General features: G+C 39.8%; 1 protein-coding gene across 1 annotated transcript in view; it reads left to right on the top strand.

Annotated features, from left to right (window-relative positions):
- The window catches only part of znhit6 (zinc finger HIT-type containing 6), a 31,633-nt gene extending 10,617 nt beyond the window's left edge, over positions 1-21,016 (top strand). Inside the window, exons 6-10 of the mRNA XM_022738114.1 lie at positions 7,065-7,133; positions 7,411-7,491; positions 9,966-10,046; positions 17,719-17,843; positions 20,224-21,016. Of these exons, the coding sequence (XP_022593835.1) occupies positions 7,065-7,133; positions 7,411-7,491; positions 9,966-10,046; positions 17,719-17,843; positions 20,224-20,735 (868 nt within the window). The 3' untranslated portion in view covers positions 20,736-21,016. The remainder of the gene's footprint in view (positions 1-7,064; positions 7,134-7,410; positions 7,492-9,965; positions 10,047-17,718; positions 17,844-20,223) is intronic.

Here is a 21,016-nt window from a genome sequence, read left to right as displayed (position 1 = left end):
TTTGTAAGCATGTGTCTCTTTTTAATTAAATGTTTGTATGCAAAATAATGCCTGTGCAACTACTTTCTTTCCACTTCTTACCGGTGACTAATTTCAAAAACAAGGCATGAACAGTAAAGAGATTGACGAAAAATTACAGGCTGCCTCTCAGTCCAGCCCTTGGAGGGTAAGTATATAATAGCTGGCATTTGGCAGAACATTGGGAGTAGTTGTGTTAGGGTGGAATTATGTTTTCTACAGCCTCAGCCTGGCATGGCAGGGCATTTTCCTCATAGATGACTTGAGTGGACTGGACAACATATTGCAGAGGTAGTTACTGTGGAATATAACTGAGCATATTTCTATAATAACTTCAGAATTAATTTGCAATATGAACTGGTGTGTATTTGTGCCATGTATGTCAGTATGTCCCATATATTGGGAATCAACTCAATTAACACAGTTTTCTTGGTTGGAGTAGACTTAATTTTTTTCCCAGATACTGACAGGCATTGAAGAACAATGAACTGAATTTTGTTGATAATTCTTTTTGTTGATCAAGTAAAGTTGTAATCACTCGCAAATAGATTTCATGGGCTGACTGAATTGAGTTAATAGATCTGTTTGAGTCACTATGTATGATGCTGATTGCCATCCGGCTCTTTGTCGTTATACACTTGTTCACGCTGCAACTGCTTAGTCCATAAAAATCTTTCTTGCTATATGCATTTATGTTATCATGTGAGAGGAAAAGGGTATGCGCTCATGGTTTTTGCTGCTGAGGGTGCACTGGGGGCACGATAATAAATGGCATGTTATGACCACCTGCTGATCACTTGTACCCAGAACTAATTCCTTCTCCCCCTCCCCTCTCCGTAATGGCAGCCTTTTTGGCCTGCCTTCCTGAAACATAAATAGTTTTACCTTTGGATCTTCTCTTCTTCTGCAGTATGTAAAACATCTGCCAACATAAAAGCACAAAAAAATATATCTAGATGTAGACCTGTTAAGGAGTTATCAGCCAGTTGCTGAACTTGGTGACTATGGGTTGGATTTAATGGATGGAATTAACCTCAACTTTTAACAAGATATAATTTTTACCTGAGCATCAAGCAAGCTGATCTGTTGATCCAACACCTGTCCAAATGCAGGCTAAAGACGAAAAAGAAAAGACATGTAAACAATCTTGTGAACATGTGAAAGACCTCGTTCACATTCATTCATTCAAACATACATTCTGGAGAAGCATGTTGGTGAAGTGGAAATGCACAACACACCACTGCTGAAACTTAGAAGACTGGGACAATGGAAACGTGTTATAATTTTAGTAGCTCCATTAGGCCAATTAATGCTGTAATGTGGCAGTGACGTTCATCACAGGTTTGTAGAAACCTGAGTGTTGTATGAAATATTGCACTTGAAGAATAAATGCAGAAGTGAATTGAAGCAGACAGAGCCATATTTCACCACAGCTTTATTGGCCGGGGATGACTATTCATCATTTTGCACACTCACATACATTACAACTCCTACTTTGCAAGAATTCAGTTCAAATGAAACAATCAGCAGCAGCTTTTGTCAAATGTTTTTTAGATGCCAACAGACGGCCTTCTGGCTGTCATTGGCTTGATTAACCACTGGTGATGCAGAACAGAGTCTACGCCGGCTGCCATCCGAGGCAAACCTCACATCAGAATGGCAAGCAGCAGTTTCATCAGTGTTGCAAACGCTGTCATCACAATTTGCCACATAACTGTGGGCTACACACTGCTCTCTGGCTCTGAGTGAAATTCCAAACAGTAAATTAACCAGAGATGTCAGTGTACTGCATGAGCGAGAGAGAATATCAACTTGCCATGTGTCATGTTTGGTTGACTGAATTTTAATAATTAGGTTTCCATGTGTTCTTGAAAATTAATTATATAGTTTTGTACTTGGACAGAAGAACTTTAGTGCTAATGACTTTTGGCCATGAAACTAATTTCTCTAATCTACACTGTTACTTTAGCTTTAGAGGTGGCTACATTGGTAAAATATATCGACAACTCTTGAATAGATTGCCTTGAAATGTGGTAGAGACTTTCAAGGTCCCCTGAGGATTCATTCTAATAACCTGGGTTATTATTTATCCTTTTATCTAGCACAATAAACGGGTCAAACATTCCGCTGGTCTAACTTGTGATTCATGATTGGACACCCAAAGCTTATGACCAGACGTAACAGACTCAAGTTTAAAATTTTTTTCCCCTTAGTGGTATGAATGTAAGAGTAGCAAAAATGTCACCCCTTTTTCTCCTCTCGCAAGTAATACTCATCAAAGCCTCGGACTAGTTGTCCTAGTACATTCACATAGATACTTAGACCCAACACATGTTGGCATCTTTGTGTTCTGGACTTTTCAGGGGAAGCAGACTCATGACTTAACGTTGCAGCATGTGCCCAAAAACTAAGGTTCAAGCCAGAACATAAAGAAGGAGTCTTAAGATGCAGCTGCCTGTAATCTTTGTCTCCTCTCCCTTTCGTCCATCAACCTCTCAGCCACTCCACCCTCTGAAGTTGTGGAACCATAGCTATGGATACTGGATTTACTTGTCGTATCTCAGTAAAGAGGCCCCAAAGTCCTGTCATCTCATTCCACCAACACCCACTTGCCACCCCAGTCCTGGCATCTGCCCCTGATGGGCAGATACATGGGACACATGGTTTCATATGTTGCACCATTTTAGTTGGATCTGTCCAATCTTTAATCCAGCCAGATGGATTTCTGCTCTGACTGCCAGACCACCCGTCAGGCTTTCTACTCTCTCTTGTGTTGATGGCATGACCAACTCCAATTACTTAATCAACATTGTTCTTGTTAATGAATTCATCCATCCTCCTCTGAGTCTGCTTTATTTCTCAGTGTCCCTCATGGATCATTGCAGCCAAACTTGCATGCTGAAATGCCAAAGGGTCCAATATACTTAAGACGAACTAGGTTGTATGGCATGTCATCTGACCACATCCAAAGTAAAAATTTTATACCTGTTTAAATGGCTGAACCTGAAAGCAGAGAAAAAGAGCTTGCCACCTGATCCCTCTCCAAGACTCTTTAACCTTTGTATGTCCTTGTTGATTCAAAGTAATGAACCATACAAGAACAGCATCTCCTCAGAGGCATTCATAGTGATGCACTTAGTTGTACACATGAAAAATGACAGCGGTAGCCTTGTGAAGAAGAAAATAAGACAGCTTGAGAGGCACATTCAAACACTACCTTCCTTCCACACACACACCTTGCCAATCACTGCATGTGCAAGTGGGTATAATTGTCAGGTCATCTGTTTTGGAAAGTAATGAAAACATGCCTGTTTTTAAGAGATTTATTTCTAGAAATTTCACATTTACACTAAAGTCCATGCAATAAGCCATCTGCCACTTAACATGGCCTTTGTTAATGGACAGTTTTTCCACCAAAAGGGATTATTCATCAAACAGCTTGTTGGACCAAAGAAGCTTAACTTAATAAAATGAGATTAGCACATGGCCAGAACAGAGTGGAAAAATGTAAACATGTTTTATTATTAAAACTGTGCCACTGATTAACTGTCCTATTCTCGTGAATACGATATCTCAGTAATGTCTTGAGGGAATTTCTTGATATTTGGTACAAATGTCCACTTGGACTCAAAGATGTACCGATTAGATTTTTGCGGTCAAAGGTCAAGGTCACAGTCACCTCACAAAACATGTTTTTGGCCTCTTCAATGTGATATCTCAAGACTGCTTTGAGGTAATTTCTTAAGATTTGGCGCAAACATTCACTTGGACTCAAGGATGAACTGATTAGAATTTGGTGGTCAAAGTTCTAGGTCACGTGACCTAATAATGATATAATTACATAATTACAGACAAATGTCTATTAGGATAAAACAATGAAGTGATGAAAAACATTAAGTGATGACATTTTATACCCCATTGGTCAAAGGTCAACTTCACTGTGACATCAGAATGTTCTGGAAAAACACTTACTTCAGGCCATTCTTCAATGCTATATCTCAGGAAGTGGGTATTATGACCATAATTCCTGCAACTTGGCTGGATGGCTGAGGCATACAACTTCACAGTGGTAATTCTAGTCCCCACTCTTTTCTGGCTATGTACGAATCCTGTTGCATTCAGTTAGGCTTAGTTCTTGTGACCCAACAAGTTGTTTGATGAATAATCCGTCTTGGAGGAAAATACCCTTAAATGTAGGGCCATGTAAGGTTGCAGATTTCCTTTGCCATGGAATTCTGTAGCGGTTATGAACCTTTCAATATAATCTTTGTGTGATTGAAGTGTGTAATCTTTTGAAATGGGCATGTTGTTTCCGGACTAATTGTATTCCTGTGTGTATGAGGGAGCTACACTGCATGGCTAGCTTTTAATTGTTTGCCACTACTCTTCCTTAGAGTTTAAAAACCTTGCTCAGGGCCCTGCAGCAATAACTGTTGAGGGACCAGGCAGTGTGTTCTGGTAGTTTTAAGAAGGTTCTGGTATTCATAGCAGTCATCCTCTACTTTTGGTGCTTCTGTTTTGACTTTTTTATGCTGCTCTCGCCTCATTTTTCCCGACAATGAATGATGGCACTTATCCCAGGTATGCACTGCGGCCTTGCCTAAAATGATTGCATGCATCTTTGGGCAAGCCCCTTTTCCATTGGAATACATAGTTTCCATTTGCCGTAATGACAGAATAATGGCATCACACCTGGTGCTCCACCCTCATTTGCTTGCACATACAAACACACACACACACACACACACACACACACACACACACACACACACCTGCACACATACATAAGTGCACATACACTGACGCACCAAATAAGAAACTCAGCCAAACCTAAGCAAACACATAAATTCCTCTGACTAAGGGGTTAGAGGTGTAAAGTGCCTCCTACAGTTACGTAGGGAATCCCCTCCCGACCCTTGTCTACACTCCCAAACAGTACCTGCTGCTGCCTGCACTTCCTACAGCTTCACCCCTTCACCCTCTCCTTACAACCAGGTGGAAACTCATAACCACCTTTCATGGGGTGTTCTGCACATATTTCCCCACTTTTGAACTCCTCCTACCCATCCTGTTTCTCTTTTCAAGGGAAAAAAACACACCCCCTGCTGTATAATGGTGCCACCTGGATCCACAAAACAACACCACAAGCACCAGAACTGTGTCTGGTGTCAAGTAGAGTTGAGCAGCTTGAGCCAGTGGTTTTGGGGTTTCTCAGAACATGTACATCATATCTTTTGCTTTGTTTTATTTATTTGACCAGTATATCCTGGGCTGGTTCATTGTAACTTGTGCCTGTTAACACAAAAAGTACAAACAAAAGCTGGTTGTGTCAAATGTCAAACCACTCTTTTCAAAACAAGAGAACGTAACCTATATTGCTATTACATAGATTTGATGTAGAATAAATATTCCATCTTAGGTCTAAATATGTGTCTAAAATATTCTCAGGTCAAAGTCCTTTGACATCACTGCGTCTGAGCCGCGATGTAGCTGCATTGCATTATGGTTTGTCCATCAGTCTGGCTGGCCAGCACTTTGGCCCAGAGTAAAATAGAGACCAAGAGATTGGGGGAAATGTAGTACTTTATGGTTATAAATGGTCCTCAAAGTCACATTTTCATATGTGTTCTTTTGTCCGATGAACAATCCAAAACCTAAAGATATTTAATTTTCAATTACATAAAACAGAAGAAAGCAGCATATCTTCACAACTGAGAGGCCATAACCAGATCATTATTTGCATTTCTTCTTGAATAATGAATAAAATAATAAATAAATGATCAGTATAGGGGTTTGTGCATTGAATTATGAATGAATTGACTGATCATGAAACCGCCCATATGTTAACATAGAAAACACATGACTAAATTAGAGCATATTAATATGATTGAACTGTAGCAATTGATTTTTCATCTTGTTTGAAAGGAAAAGCATTTTCCTGAACTCCAGAATGAACTGAAAAGTTAGTGCAGATAGCTGTGCAGGGCTTTGTTTTTAGATACGTTTAAAAGGAGACAAAAAATTTTATATTAAAGATATCAAAAGAAACCTCCAAGTTGTGCTCTGAATCACTCTTGGTGAGTACTAAAGCCCTAATAACAAGGCTTCTTGCATGTGCCTTACAATTAAACTTTGCGTCTTTCTGAGGGTATGTTTCATCTTCATTCCTCAGATCCATCAAGGCCTCCATCCTCGTACCCTGATGGAGTAGAGGTTGATGAATCAGCTCCACCCTATATATGGCAAATTCTGTGGTCTTGGTCAACACAAGTCCTTGTAGTTATGTTCAGCACCCAGTATGTGGGGTATATGATCCTGGAGTTTCTGATGCTTTGCCAATGACCTATATTCTGTTTCATAGGGGCAGTAACAGTTGTACATTTCTGTGTTTCACTTGGGTTTATCTACATAGAGTCATCCCTGTAAAGTCCAATTTATTCAAACATGACAAAATGGTGCAGTGGCTGCCAGAGTTCAGTTAGTGAGCAAGTTACTGATAATTACTCTAACTTTTAAAAGATTGAAAAGGGAGGAATTACGTCTTGTTATTCGTATCTCCCAAACTGTTTCATATATTACATTTTGTTGGCTATTTCTGCATCATGGTGACAGTAGTAGATATGAGCACAGCAGCTGTTTAGGGAATAAATGTTTGGTTGTAGAGCACGCCCAGCAACCCAGAAAACCCAACCTCGTTTAATAGTTACTGCCCCAAAGCATTACCCCAGAAGAGGTGATCATTATGTGATATCCACCAGCTGCTGTCCTTGTATTGAGTGTATATGTCACGGTCTCCATGGCAATTCTGGTTTATTCATTTACACACACACACAGATGGACAAGATCTTGGAAGCAGCCAGGCGTATTGTCTTGGACAGATTAAGACTGAATCCATTTTATGCTGTGAATTTAAACAAGCACATTTGTGTTTGACTGTGAAGGGGGTACCGTGAGAGCATTGGTGACCTCATCTGTCTCTGTTGAAAAACAGGCATCAAACACTTTGATAAGCTGAAATTAAAAATGAGTCTCTTTTTCTCCTTCAGGGAAAAACAGTTCTTGTGGCACCTGAAGCTCATCTTTCCTCAGAGCAGCACAGAGTTCAGTCAGAGGAGGTGAGTTACCAAACATTATTCACTTTCTCCTTCACTTTTTTCTCGATACACATCAAAATTTCTGCTGTAGCACCAATGTGACGTATCAATAACTGTTTTGCATTTTGATAGATACACTGTATCTTGTGTGTATACTGCTCTCTGCTCATGTATGTGTTGATACAGCATTGTTAAACTTCACAGAAATGTTATCAAAGTTATGACCATGATGTGACTTGATTTTAATGTTGATGTTCACATATTTGCTTTTTTCTCCACTATCTGTTTTTCGTTTTAGGGTGTCTGACAGACAAACCTTGAACCAGATCTTGACCCCTTATATCCACCCTACAGAGTCGGACCCTGTGACACGCCAAAAGTGAGCTTCGTCCCATTTACATTTAAGTTCCATGAAATAGTTTTGTTGTGATTGTTTGTAAGGATGAACCCGATCCAACTTTTTCACTCTTGATACTGACGCTGATACCCGAACTCACCATACAAATCCAATACCACTTTTTCAGAGTCCTTATAAGAGATAGACAAACTACTTGAAGAATCCTGAATAGGAAAGATGGCAGTTTTGAACCTCTCTGTGTTGAAGTGATTATGGTTTGTGTAAGTTAACATAAGACTGTAACTACAGATCACGTTGGAGACGTTAATGTTATTATTATATGTTGCTTTGTCACCATGATTTTAGTTTGATTGAGTTCATGTATTGCCACTGACCACAGTTCCTGCTGAATCCTAGAGCAAAGCCAGAAACTGAAGATGATTGTGTTGCATTCAGTGGTAGAAATTCAACCAATCCACACCACACCAGTTGTTTTGCTTCATTCATTGAAGTCGTGAATAGAAACACAAAACTTGACAATGTGATAATAGACCTAGAAATCAACACTAGCTTGATATATGGTTTGGAGGATTTCTAACTTTAAGGATAATGACTGCGTTTCAGCTCATTGTTTTCTCTTGAAAAGTTCAAATGAGCAATTTTACTGTTGGCAACAGCTGTGAAGTTGTGTTCAGTTGGTGGTTTCTCTTGTTCATAACAACTGCAAAAGAGAGCGGAGAAAACAAAGCTGACTGAATTTTTCACAATGACTGCTGTTGAAATGCAGCTATAGTGATATCTGTACTTTAAGCAGCATGGTACAGTATCATGCTTATAAATCATTATGGTATAATATCAAACTCTACCCCCAATCCCAACACCAGTGTGACGCAGTTACATTCATCTGTTAATGCATCATACTGTCCTGCACACGATGCTTAGTGTATGAGCTTTTTGTATTGTTTATTTGAGTTTAAAACAGCACGAACTTCACTGCTGCATTATGAATCAGTTGTTAAATGTAAAACTGATTAGAATAGTCGATTACTCAGTTAGTCAATCAACAGAAAATTATTTTAATAATCAATTGATTGTATCAATAATTTCCAAGTAAAAATGCCAAACACTCCAGGTTCAAGCTTCTCAAATAGAACAATTTTACTGTTTTTCTTCATCATCTGTAACAGTAGGTTGAGTAATTAAGGTTTTTAGACTGTTAGTCAGAAATAACAAGTAAAATGAAGACATTACTGTGATCTTTTCAATATTTTTTTACATTTCATAGACTAAACAATTAATTAGTTGTAGCCCTTATTAAAACATATGTTATATTTCAGATTTACTTACTAGTCGCTTTATCTAAAAACATCAGCCATTTGTACTCTTGACTGCAGCTTAGGTTTTGATGACCTGTAGCAGGTCCGCTGTTGCCTGCACGCCAGAAAAGAGCCCCTGTAATTGAGTTTGGCAGCAGTGTGTTCAGGGATTATGTCTCAGTTACAGACTGAGTACAAATCAGTCTGCATGCACAAGAGCCCTGTATACATTCATGTTCAATAAGTGCTTTATTTTAAAAACTCTTTTCTCCTCTCAACAACAAATTCCTAATATATTTTCTATTTAAAACTGAAATTGTTGTAACTGTAGAATTTGAACATGTATCATTTGATCTGTGCCATTTCACTTTGTCACAATTGTGCTCAGCTTGAATATAAATCTTTCCCACTGAGTCGATGAATAGGTTAGGAGTGGCTGCTTTGAAATGGTTACATTTATTTCAGTACAACGGCGGAGATGATTCAGGGAGTGAATGTACAGAAACTCTCTTATTCAACAGTCATTTTATATCCTGATCTTTCATATCAACCAGCTCAATCCAATTTCACTCACACAGGATTCGGTTGGCTTCTCCTCATGTTCTGTCTAATTCCCGCAATCTTACTTTCCTACATTTATCTTTGTAATTTTGCTCTTGCTTCACTTTTCTTTTTATTTCCCAGGCTCATATTTCTCCCAACATGAACGTCAGTCTTTGAACAAGGCAGACTTTTTAATAGCAGAACACTATTTCTAATCTGAACCTCTAACAGAACAGCGATCTGACTCCTCTGACCTAAGCTTTCTGCCGATAACACTCGGCAAGCGGTCTGCTGTAAAACAAAGCATATTGTAGACTGGTTTACCTCTTTAAACAGACACCTGACTTGGCTCAGAGGTAGCCATTTAGACACAGCCTCCGCTTAGTCTAGTTTCAGCAGCATGGACGATTGTCCACTACACATGATACTTCAGTCAGAGCCTATACATATATCAGTCAGCATGCCAGACAAGTGTACATTGTACAGTGTACATTCTCTGCTGTGCTACACTCAGTTAGCCCTTTGTGTTTTGACCTTTACTGTGGCCACCTTAAAAACTGCACAGTCAATGTAGCCATCTCTTTTGTTCTTGCCTCTTTTAGGTGAGATTGGATTCGAGTCCCTGACCCCCTGTGTTGATGTGAATTTCTGTTTCAGGTTGAAGATGTATGTGCACACTCCATTTGATCATGTGAAAGTCTTCATGAAGGCAGAGGGGAGAAAGGCCAACTCTGTGAGGTGAGGTTTGCTCTCTACTGGTCCCCGTCTTAGTTCACATGATGAGTAATGTGTTACTTTCTTGGTTAACATGGGACACGTATATTTAAGGTTTCCCTACTCATTTAAACTGCAAGGTCAAAACAGAGCTCATGATCTGCCTGGGTTGAATAAGGTGGGTACTTGCTGTTAACAGGGTTTAATCCACAGCTATACAGTTGAAGGAAGGAAGGCTTTTCCAATCATGAGGTCCCTTGTTGCTTATAATATGCAAAAATGTTAATTCATTTGCTTCATAGCCATTTTGGTTATGTTGTTATGTTGTCAGTTATCTTTGCCTTTTTTCATAGTACAACAGTATAGAAAAGCGAGAAACTCAGGGAGAGAGGACACTGGTTACATGTTATGTGTTTTCAACCACTTAACCACCACCTGAGTGCCCCTTCAGAGTCTCATTATCAGGCCTGACTTGGTTGTTCATACAGTTCTTACACAATTCTTAGTTGTAGTGTAATTATAAATAGTGTAACAGGAATTTTGCACAGCTAAAGGCAGTGGAGCTAATGCAGAGGATGGGTTTCAACGTAATTAAAATGACCCCTTACAATAAAATAAACTGGTAAAACAAAACTCATTCATGAAAAATGCTCAGTTTCAACCAAAGATGTTGCATTGTAATCTTACAATGCCAGTCTTACAAGTGTGTCAGTATCCGTTCATTACTCAGGCATCCTGACGCATCTGACTGTTAGGTTATGCTTGCCAGTGATGACTGATTTATTTAGCATGTGTGAAATCAACATTATTTGTCTTATCAACATGACATCGCTGACTTGTAAATTCCTAGGAAGCTACACAGACTTTGGGAAGCGAGGCCTGAAGGAGTTTTCAACTTTGAGAAATGACATTGATCAAGAAAATGCTCTGCAACTTTTATCTACGACTTCCATCCCTGCTCACTCACTCACTCACTCACTCACTCACTCACTGTCCTGTGTACTCTCTCTTCCTGCCCTATCTGTCTTTCTTTTCTTTTTTTATGAGGGTCGGAGGATGGTGTTGATCACACCCATTTGCTTCGCCTACTTTCAAATTCTTTGGCTGTCCTCCATTTCTACTTAGTCATGGAGTGAATGATGATCCTCGGTACTCATAATCATTACCCCCCTGGCCAGCACGAAACGTCACGAAACCTCCCATCCCATCCTTCATCCTTGTAACACACACTCATGCTGCTTTTGTTTTGCCCGGTAGGCTGGGCCGCACACACTTTTTAAACAGATAAATTATATTTTATGGCAGCATATAGAGAGGAATTACTGAGAGATGAGTTTAGAGGTGTGACAGTTTAGTGCAAGCCAAGATTTAACATGAGCTGTCAGGCTGTCACCTTTTAGCTCTTTTATGAATTGAATGAAAGTTTTAATGCTTTTTAAATGTTTAATTATCTCTAATGCCACAGAACGTCACAATGCCAGCTTTATGATTACATTATAGTCACTGTGTAAATTACAAGGTATTTTGTAATACTTCATAATCACAGATAGATAAGAAACATAATCCTCATGAGGTCATAAAGTTCCTGCAAATTTTCAAATATATACTTACATTTACATTTTTACTATCTAAATTAAAACAACGCTAAGCTCTAATCATTATGAGTCAATCAATATATAATAGATATTTGTTTCTGAACAAAAAGCATTATTTACTACCACATTAAAGCCTCCTGCGTGGTTTTAAGCATTAGTTTCTCCTTCTCCATGTTAATATATACGTGCAGACTTTATTATGCTCACACACCACACAAACAAGACACACTTGTGCCCCTCCGTAATGTTACATAAGCGTAAGTCAGAGAACAGGGATTGTGAAAGCCTGATAAACCCGGGGTTTTCTCCACATTCTCAGTGTGTAGATTCCCTTCCATCACTGGTGGTAGTGATAGGTATATTGTATACTGCAGGCATGTGTGTGTAATAGGACACAACTGTGCAGATGTTTCATGATTTTAGCACATGCCTCATTGCTCATAGGAGAAACCAGAGCTACAGTGCATCCAGAAAGTGTTCAGACCCCTTCACTTGTTCACAAACCGTTAAATTTTTTCCCTCATCAAGCTACACTCAACACCCCAATATAAGTGCAAATATTTATATTTATAAATATATGCAAATTTATTAGAAAGGAAAAACTGAAATATCACATTGACATAAGTACACTTTACTATGGCACTTGAAATTTAGTTCAGGTGCCTCCCATTTCTCTAGATCCTCTTGATGTTTCTCTTCCTTGATTGGAGTCCACCTGTGGTAAATTCGGCTGATTGGACATGACCTGGAAAGGCACACCCCTGTCTATATAAGTTCTCACAGCTGACAATGTATATCAGAGCAAAAACCAAGCCATGAGGTCTAAGGAGCAGCCTGCAGAGTTCAGAGACAGGATTGTGTTAAGGCACAGATCTGGGGAAGTTTTCCAAGAGCACAGTGACCTCTATAATTCTTAAATGGAAGAAGTTTGGAACAACCAGGACTCCTCCTAGAGCTGGACGCCTGGCCGAATTGTGCAGTCAGGGGAGAGGGGCCTTTGGCCGTCACTGCAGCACTCCACCAATCTGGGCTTTATGGCAGAGAAGGTTGGAGTTTGCAAAAAAGCACATTAAATACTCGAACTGTGAGAATTAAGATTCTCTGCTCTGATGAAACCAAGATTGAACTGTTTGGCCTCAATTCTAAGCGTCATGTCTGGAGGAAACCAAGCACCGCTCATCATCTGCCCAATACTGTCCCAACTGTGAAGCATAATGGTGGCAGGGTGGCAAGGAGACTGGTCAGGGTTGAAGGAAATCTGCAGTCAGCATTTGCCATCGTGCTTTCAGAGGGAAATGTACTGTACATCACTGCTGAAGCTTAAAAAGCTGTCATTCAGATTAACTGCATAAACAGATGCGAAAAGACTTCAGGAAAACGTTTTTGCCAACCAGTGAAAGAGAGTAGAAGCACTATGAAGTGAGAAGGACTTCTGTAGTGTTGACTAATCAAGTACACAATTTTTAAAATTTTCCCATGGACAATCAGAACCTCCTCTGTCATGATTTGTTCAGCCTGATCCTGCTTTAAAAAAGGACCAGGCATCAATTTGTTACAATATTAGCTTATTGTATTGTATGTGCCTTCAGGCTTTGTTTAATGTAATGTTACTTAATGCCTGTTGAGAGAAATACATGCGTCAAGAACCTCAATTTCTGACTGCACGTTTCCATGTACACAAACCACTTCACTTCAGGGGTGTTACCATGAAGTAGTCACCTCAAGGTGGCTCTTCCTGAGAATTTTTAGATGAATGAGTCATAACAGTTCCAATCCACAAGTGTTACCCAATTCCATTGAAATTTATTATAAATGACTAATAATAGCTATTATCCTGATACAGATACAGTCAATGTCATTAAGGCAAACAAGTGGAGATAATTAGTAGTAATTCAGTGGAATAAATCTTGCTCTCCCTCCCATTTTCTCTCTCAGTAACCTTTTCTTATTATAACTTAATAGCTTTTAGGATGGGGTTTGCATAATGTTAAGTTTATAATTCAATTCTTAGTAAGTGTTTATTGTCAACACTATGTTGAGGATGGATGAATGGAAGTAGGGCAAAATTAGGATGCTTGCCCAAGGGAGAATTAACTTACGTTAACTGGTACAGTTGCATAACAGGACCATGTCCAAAGTATCTCTCCAATAAGAAGAGAGGCCCTCCAGACTGAAGTCACATCCCATTTTAAGGGTCCCAAACAGGATCACAGCATTGCAACCACAAAGGGGCCTCCACATTTTTGAATAATGCAGTCTTAAAGGCAAACCCCCTAATTTTGACCTGTATCATTAATGTTATGAAGTCATGGATAGCAGTGGTCATGGCTCCTTGAAGGCCATTCACCAAGCCTTACACAAAGGGTATGACTGCATTATTTATTGTTGAGTGTCTACGGGAATATCAACCCAGTCAAATAAAGGAGCTCTTGTGCTAAACTAAACATGGATCTGTGACCAGTCAACATCCTCTTACTGGAAGTAAGACAGGCTTTGCATAACGGGAACCATTCAGATCCTTCTGGATGTTTGTTTGTGTAATTTTTTTAATGTTTATTTTTATTCATTCCACCCCTGAGATCCAGAGGATGCCCTCTCACCCTTTCCCTTACCTCTTCTTTTCCTCTCACTGCGGTGTTGACGTGTCAGAAGTAGAGATGCTGGTTTTACATTTGCCGCCAAAAAAAAGGAAACCTCTGTGTGTGCATTCTGTTTTTTTAAACCACAATTTGGACCCATAAGACACTGATGTTTCTGTCCTGCCCCAGCAGTGCTTTCTCTCACATATTTGTGGCAAAACCCTCTCCTTAGCCCTCCTGAGCCTGTCGATCCGCTCTCCCTCAGCTTTCCCTAGAGCTATGTTCAAGTTTGTTTCTGTGCAGCAGATGCTTCCTCAGGTCTCCTGCAATGTTGGACTGGTTTTGGGTATTGTTACTAAAATAGCAAGGCATGAACAGCAGCAGGTAGCATTGAATAATTGTCCGGTGTCACATTGTGGTTATCTTTCTGCCTGTGTAAATTTTTGGTCATCCTGGTTTTAATTAAGTTCCAGTCAGCCTCAGATGTGCATGGAGATTAGGGGTCGGGTTATTTGCAAAACAAACTAGCTCAAGTGTCCTCAGACTACATCTAAAGGCAAGAGTGTGTATACAGGTTTTGAATTGCCTTGCTTGAAGGCAGGATGAAAGGGATGCTGTCATAGAGTGGACAAGATGCGCGATATCTGTCCAATAAGGGAATAATGCCACACACTTTCTGACAGTCTCTCCCAACCCCAAAATATTCTGTGCCACAAATGCACCATAATGCATCCACCGCCATTGCCCTTTTATAACCTTGTGACAGTCAATCTGTACAATACCAAATTAATTTTGACATGCCGCTCGCTTAACTTGCTTTGCTATTTTGGTGGACCATTGTTGTTGATGTGATCCCCACCCCTGCAACAGCGCAGCGGAGCTCTTAGCTTCATCGAAGCCAGAACAAAACTGAGAGGAGCTTAATGCTAAAACAGTAACTGTGCCCAAAATGTGAAGCTTGGTTTGCGTAGTTCAGTTCTCATGACTAGTGAAGTGGTTCAACAATGGTGAATGTTTTGTATTCATGATCACAATCAGCATAGTGCGCAAATGGTGATACTTTTTCAAGAAAATGGGTTGAACAAAAATTGCATGTTACATTATAATCATCATCAACATCGTATTTAAATATAATTGAACATTAAAAATTGTTAAAATTGTTTTCTTTTGTCTAAATAAAGCTAAAATATTGTGATTATGATGGGGCTTTCATTGTTCACTTCCTGCTGGTCTGGTTTCAAAGCCGAGTTTAGAAAAATCCAAAGTATTTGTCTTCTGATGGCCAACAGATCCAACAGCCTCAAGCAGGGACCAGTCCATTACTGTCCATCATTCTCTCCATTGGAATGAATGACTTATGGTCTCCAATCTGTGAAGTTGGCATACGTCTACTATATATTATATGCTATTTGGATCGATGGCTTTTAGTTCAAAGCAACAATCAAGTGCTGAAGACCAGGATTGTCTGTAAGCCTTGTATTTTAATGTGGAGTGCTCATAATGAATTGCAATGACAGTGGAACATTTTACGTAAATCCGCTGTTTCTGTTGTCCAACATGTCCATACTATATATATGGCTCAAAGATTTCAGAAATCTGCACATTCTCACATCGGTTTTGGTTTTTATTTATATCAACTTTGGCGTAAGCAGCATATCCATCTCTCAATGTCTGATTTATACATTCTCAGCATTTATAAATGAGGCCCTAATCAGTCCGAATCATGAGGACACATAACACTGAGGACTGAGTACTGGCAACAACAAAAAAAGCTGACATAGAAGATTACTCAGAAGCACTGGAAACCTTTTGCAGCCAGCAGCATCCAAGAAGTGTCCAAATTCAACATATGAACCCAAACAACAACATTTTTCTCACAATATATTACGGTTACAAAATAATACTGTATCAACTAGTGGATAGCCATGTACAATTTATTTTTGCGTTACATTATCCCAAGATTTCAACATAATTATTTATCACAGTAACGTCAGTATCAAAAATATTTTCAGTGTGTCCTTACCACAGCTATCTCACTACTGATGGGTCTCAGCAGTGGAGGGGAAAACAATAGGAACCTCCCTGAAGAGAACATCAGTTTTGTCCTCTGTTCTGTTCATTCACTAGAACACTATATAGAGACCAGATGTGTTCATGTTCTTGGCTGAGCCATCCAGCCGTGTTTCTAGAAATGGCCAGAGCTTTAACAATCCCATCGACACCACAGGGGAGCCACAATCTGTTTTGCCATCTACCCTTCTCTCTCTGTTGTTTACAAGCACTTATGTTTTAGTTCAGCTTGTATATTCGCAAAAATAAAAAACATCCGTGAACATTCATTTATTACAAGTTAGACATAAAAACAAATGAAATGGAAACAGTATTTGTTGGGTATGCACATTGCAAAGGGATGCAATCCTTGTAGATATCCTGCTTTTCTTTTATTACGTAACAGCTTAACAAACTGGTCTCACTAATTAACCTTTGACCCTATTTTTTGCACCTTATTCGTTCTGCCGTACTATCCATGTGCCAAATACTGTGTCCGTTTTTACACAGGCTATTTCTACTCTTCTTATGTGGAGATCTGTCAGAAATACCCTGAAACCATTTGTTGTACTGCGGTCAAGGAATTTCCTGTGTGTTTTGATCCTTTATCCTGTCCTGCAGGAAGTGCCAACACATATTGCCATTTATTTGTGGGATCATATGAAATGATTTGAGCCCACCAAACTCTTCCAGGAGGGAGGGCTTCTTGGAAGCTGCCCTTTCAGTAAAGACCTGTAAATGTCACATTATAGCAGAGTGCTTTGATTGGCTTGGGGAGTGGGTGTCTACCTGGGCGGTTCTCAGTCTGCTTGTGCTTTCAGCAAAACAAACAATGGCTCAGTGATCTTCAGACTGTCAGGCATTTGACATGTGGTGGGGATGGTGCCAGTTACTGTATATACCCGAAATGTATGATGCCTTGCATTTTGGTGATGACAGCCTAAGCTGGATGGTTCTGAATCAGTTGAGTCTAGAGGCAACCCATGTCTCCCAAGAATCCTGTTAACTATTTAGTGATTTATGACCATCCCTAATGCATGACAGGACTACTTAGAGACAAGACTAGACTGATGTCATCTCATACAAAGAGCTGAGGGAGGGGTAAGACAGCGGCTTCATGTGCTTGTGAGTGATGCTGTTGATCCTTGGTAAAGTCAGTTTCCATCTCTTGAGACGAACACCAAGCAGGATCTTGACTTTGCCAAGCCATGACTCAAATCTCTATCAATCCTCAAAAGATTTTCAGCCATCAACATGCCACAGTCGGCTGGAAGTAAGAAGCTGCAGCTGCCAGTTTAAGAGTTTCCGCAACAGCGGCCATTTTTTGCTCTGTCTTCATTGCTACCTAGCATCTAAAAGCTTGAAATGACCTACAATGGGCCTAATGTCACATAAATTACCTAGCTTGCTGTAATTAAGTTGTCTTGTAATCACCTCTTTGTCTTTTTTGTGCTTCAATTTTATCTGGAATAGGTATCATGAGTTGGACATTCAGAAGAGCCTAAGGGAGAACCTGAGCTACAAAACATTGATTGAATATCCTGTGCTGCATGTTGTACGCCGAGAATATTGGAAGGACTATCCACTGAAAGGACCAGGTAAACCAAACGTTATCTACCTCTTACCCTTGGGCTAATTAATTGCCACATCCCTTATCTGGTGCTATTTAAATATCGAATTCTTACATATTATATTATTATTTATTATTTATCCTTTTTAAAGTGTTTGATATTGACATTTTTCCCTTTTCTTTGTGCTGTCCTTAGCTGCTGTAACACTGCAAATTTCCCCACTGTGGGACTAATAAAGGACTATCTTAATTTCTGCACCAATACTAACCTACTGATGCTTTTTTGGCAAAAAAGCATTTCTTCATCACTACCTTCAACCTAATGTGTCCCTTTTCACTTTTAACCTATGCTTTCTGTAACTAAACAAAAGTGTGGATATGTGACATGAATCCAAATTCTACGTAGCTCCCAAACACCAACCCTTCTCAGCTACACTGATTCCAACAGCATTGTATCATGTCCTGGTTTCTCCAGCTGAGACTTTAAGAGTCCCTGTTCCTGTATTTTTCACTATGGCAACATGCTACCCCAACGGAAATGAGTGTGCTCTGCACAGCATCATGCACACCAAGTTAACCTCAACAGCAACCATTTCCAAAAAGAGGATCAAACATGGCTTACTGTTGAACAGTGACCTCATGAGTTGTGAAATGACATAAGATGAATAAACAGGATGTCAGCCTGTGCTTTTTCTCACCTGTTTGTCAGTCAGATGTTTATATACAGCGATTTCTTCCTACTCACATGTGTCTATCTCAGCAGGGCGAGTATGGTCACAAAAGACCACACTAACCCAGTATCATTACGCTGTCAGAACAGACAGGCTGAATGATGAATAAGGTAATTTTAGTCTGAGTGTGTGTATGTTTTCAGCGATAAGGCGTTGGTGCCACACTGTTTTGCTATAATGTTAGCCACAGAAACATCCTGATAATTGCACATGCCATGGCCTGGGAAGCTTGGCAGGAAGCGATAACAAGCAATAGGACACTGTGGCCGCCGCATATTCAGTGAGGATACAGTAATGTTAAGGCTGTAGCTGGCTCCATACAGGCAGCATGCAGCTGCTCAGTGTTCTGGCTTAAACTACATTCAGCCAGTCAAGGTTGACTGTATTCATGGACTCATTGACCCTAAGCCAGCCCCTCTGTGATAACATTTTATCTTGCTATTGTTTGGGTCAAATTGTTTAATAACCTTTTAAGGTCACATTTCTAAATGTAGCTGTCCCTGTGTAGGTGCTCCACAGAGAGAGAGAGGGAGAACAAGTTTAAGTAAGAAGTCATGAAAATGAGAGAAAGAGAAAGTTATCCTCATTAATAAAAATCAAGCCACAATATTCTAATGTTTGAGAAAGGTCGGAAAAACATCAAATCTACCAATTGTGAGAGAAGTCCCAATTCCCAAAAAACTAGTGCTGGGAGCCAAAAGTGTCTGCTTTAGATTGAGGACAAGAGGATAGTTGAGTTAGCCTTGTTATACAGGTAAAGATAGCTTGGCTTCTGAAGTGTGAAAACAAATGTTTGAATAACAAGTGATGTGTCAGCCATATATAAAGGTGGGAGGTGTAAAGAATAAGTGTTTCTGCGAATATGGGAGAGGGCATATGCCAAAAGTGAGAAATCTCATAGGTTCTGATTTATTGACATGTCTTTCACTAAACAGCTAAATCTAAGTTTGTAAACATATGTTTGTCAACACTGGACCAAAGCAGGTTTATATCTTTTATTTATGGTCAGTTGAGGATGCACGTTCTCCATCTATAACTCAAACTTGTGTGTGGGGCCTTTAAATTCTGTAAGTAATGGTCTCTGCCAAAGACAAGTGGTTAATGGGAGACGAGCAAAGCTTTTTAATTGCATCTCATGTTACAGCACAAAGAAGAAAATGTGAGTTACATTAATCTTTCATATTATAGCCTCAGCTGGACAACCGTTTTTTAAAGATACAGGGGAAAATGTGGTGGCCAAAGTGTCTGAGGTTTAAAGTGAATTTCAGGAAGATGTGTTCATGGACATCATTACATGCGTTTTATGATTCACCAGACTGGGGACATCATGTTGGAGAGTAATTGCTTATAATTCACAATTATCATTTTACAGTCATTTATTCTACAGCCTTTCTTTCATACACGTCCACCCTACTATATTGCATAACTAACTGCTTGGCATTCTGCCTCATCCTGGAAACCATGGAGCTTAAACATAGCGTCATTATTCCCAAACTATCTGAACTGACCCTCTCTTTCTCAGCATTTATGTTCAAGCATGACCCCCGCCGTGCCTAACCATTTCTATGCAAATGATTACTCTGATCAATAGTTTATAAGTTGTAACATGTAAGAATTTAACTTTTGCATCAGTCGTGTTTAATCATGTTATACACAAATGGGGTCATATTGTTTCAGCTGAGCCTCCGTCAGCCTGGAGTAGTGTTGCAACAAAGAGTGAAGGGGTGGACCGAAAGAAGGAGGATCTGACCCAAGTTACACCATCCCTGCAAGGGTCTCGCACCACAGGCAGAACCAACATCTGGACGGAAACCCCAGAGACCAGCCCTGAAACTGAACCACCACAGGAGAAAAGGGCCAAGAGAGAATCAGTGGAGGAAGAGCTAGAAGAGGGAGAGATTGTAGACAGTAGTGAAGAGGATAAAGAGGATGAGGAAGGAAAAGCTGAAGAAAATACTCCATGTGATAATGGCTGTGGTGATACCAAAAGCCTGGCTAATGACGTAAAGGTGATTAAGGCTGAACTAGGAGTCACTGTGGACATTAATGTTGATGGTGGCATTAATAAACACAGTGACAGCAGCAGGGATCAGTGTGTAAATGAGGACATCACTGTGGCAGCTGAATTATCATCAGTGACACCAGAGAGTGCTGAGGTCAGCATGTCTAAAGACGATGCACTGAAATAGTCGGGGCCTGTTCATACCCATCACTGTCGAGATGAGAATGAATCAGCTGAGGCTGCTGACAGCTGTGGATTGGAATGATAATACCCAGATGTTCAGGATGACATGAGTGAGGAGGCAGGCGTATCTGACAGGAAGTCATCGGTCTTGTGGCTGTACAGTGTTTTCAGTCTTTTTATACAGATTGTTTTAAGTTACTAAATGTATCATTGTGTATACAGAGACTGTTAATGTGTTTATGTTAATAATTTAGGTGTAACTGTCGGGAAGCATACTTTCTTAAA

The sequence above is a fragment of the Seriola dumerili genome, unplaced genomic scaffold, assembly GCF_002260705.1.
Source record: "Seriola dumerili isolate Sdu_G_001 unplaced genomic scaffold, Sdu_1.0 BDQW01000002.1, whole genome shotgun sequence".
Taxonomy (NCBI): Eukaryota; Metazoa; Chordata; class Actinopteri; order Carangiformes; family Carangidae; genus Seriola; species Seriola dumerili.
Note: the sequence above shows the minus strand (reverse complement) of the source record. Positions and strands in the feature narration are given on the sequence as shown.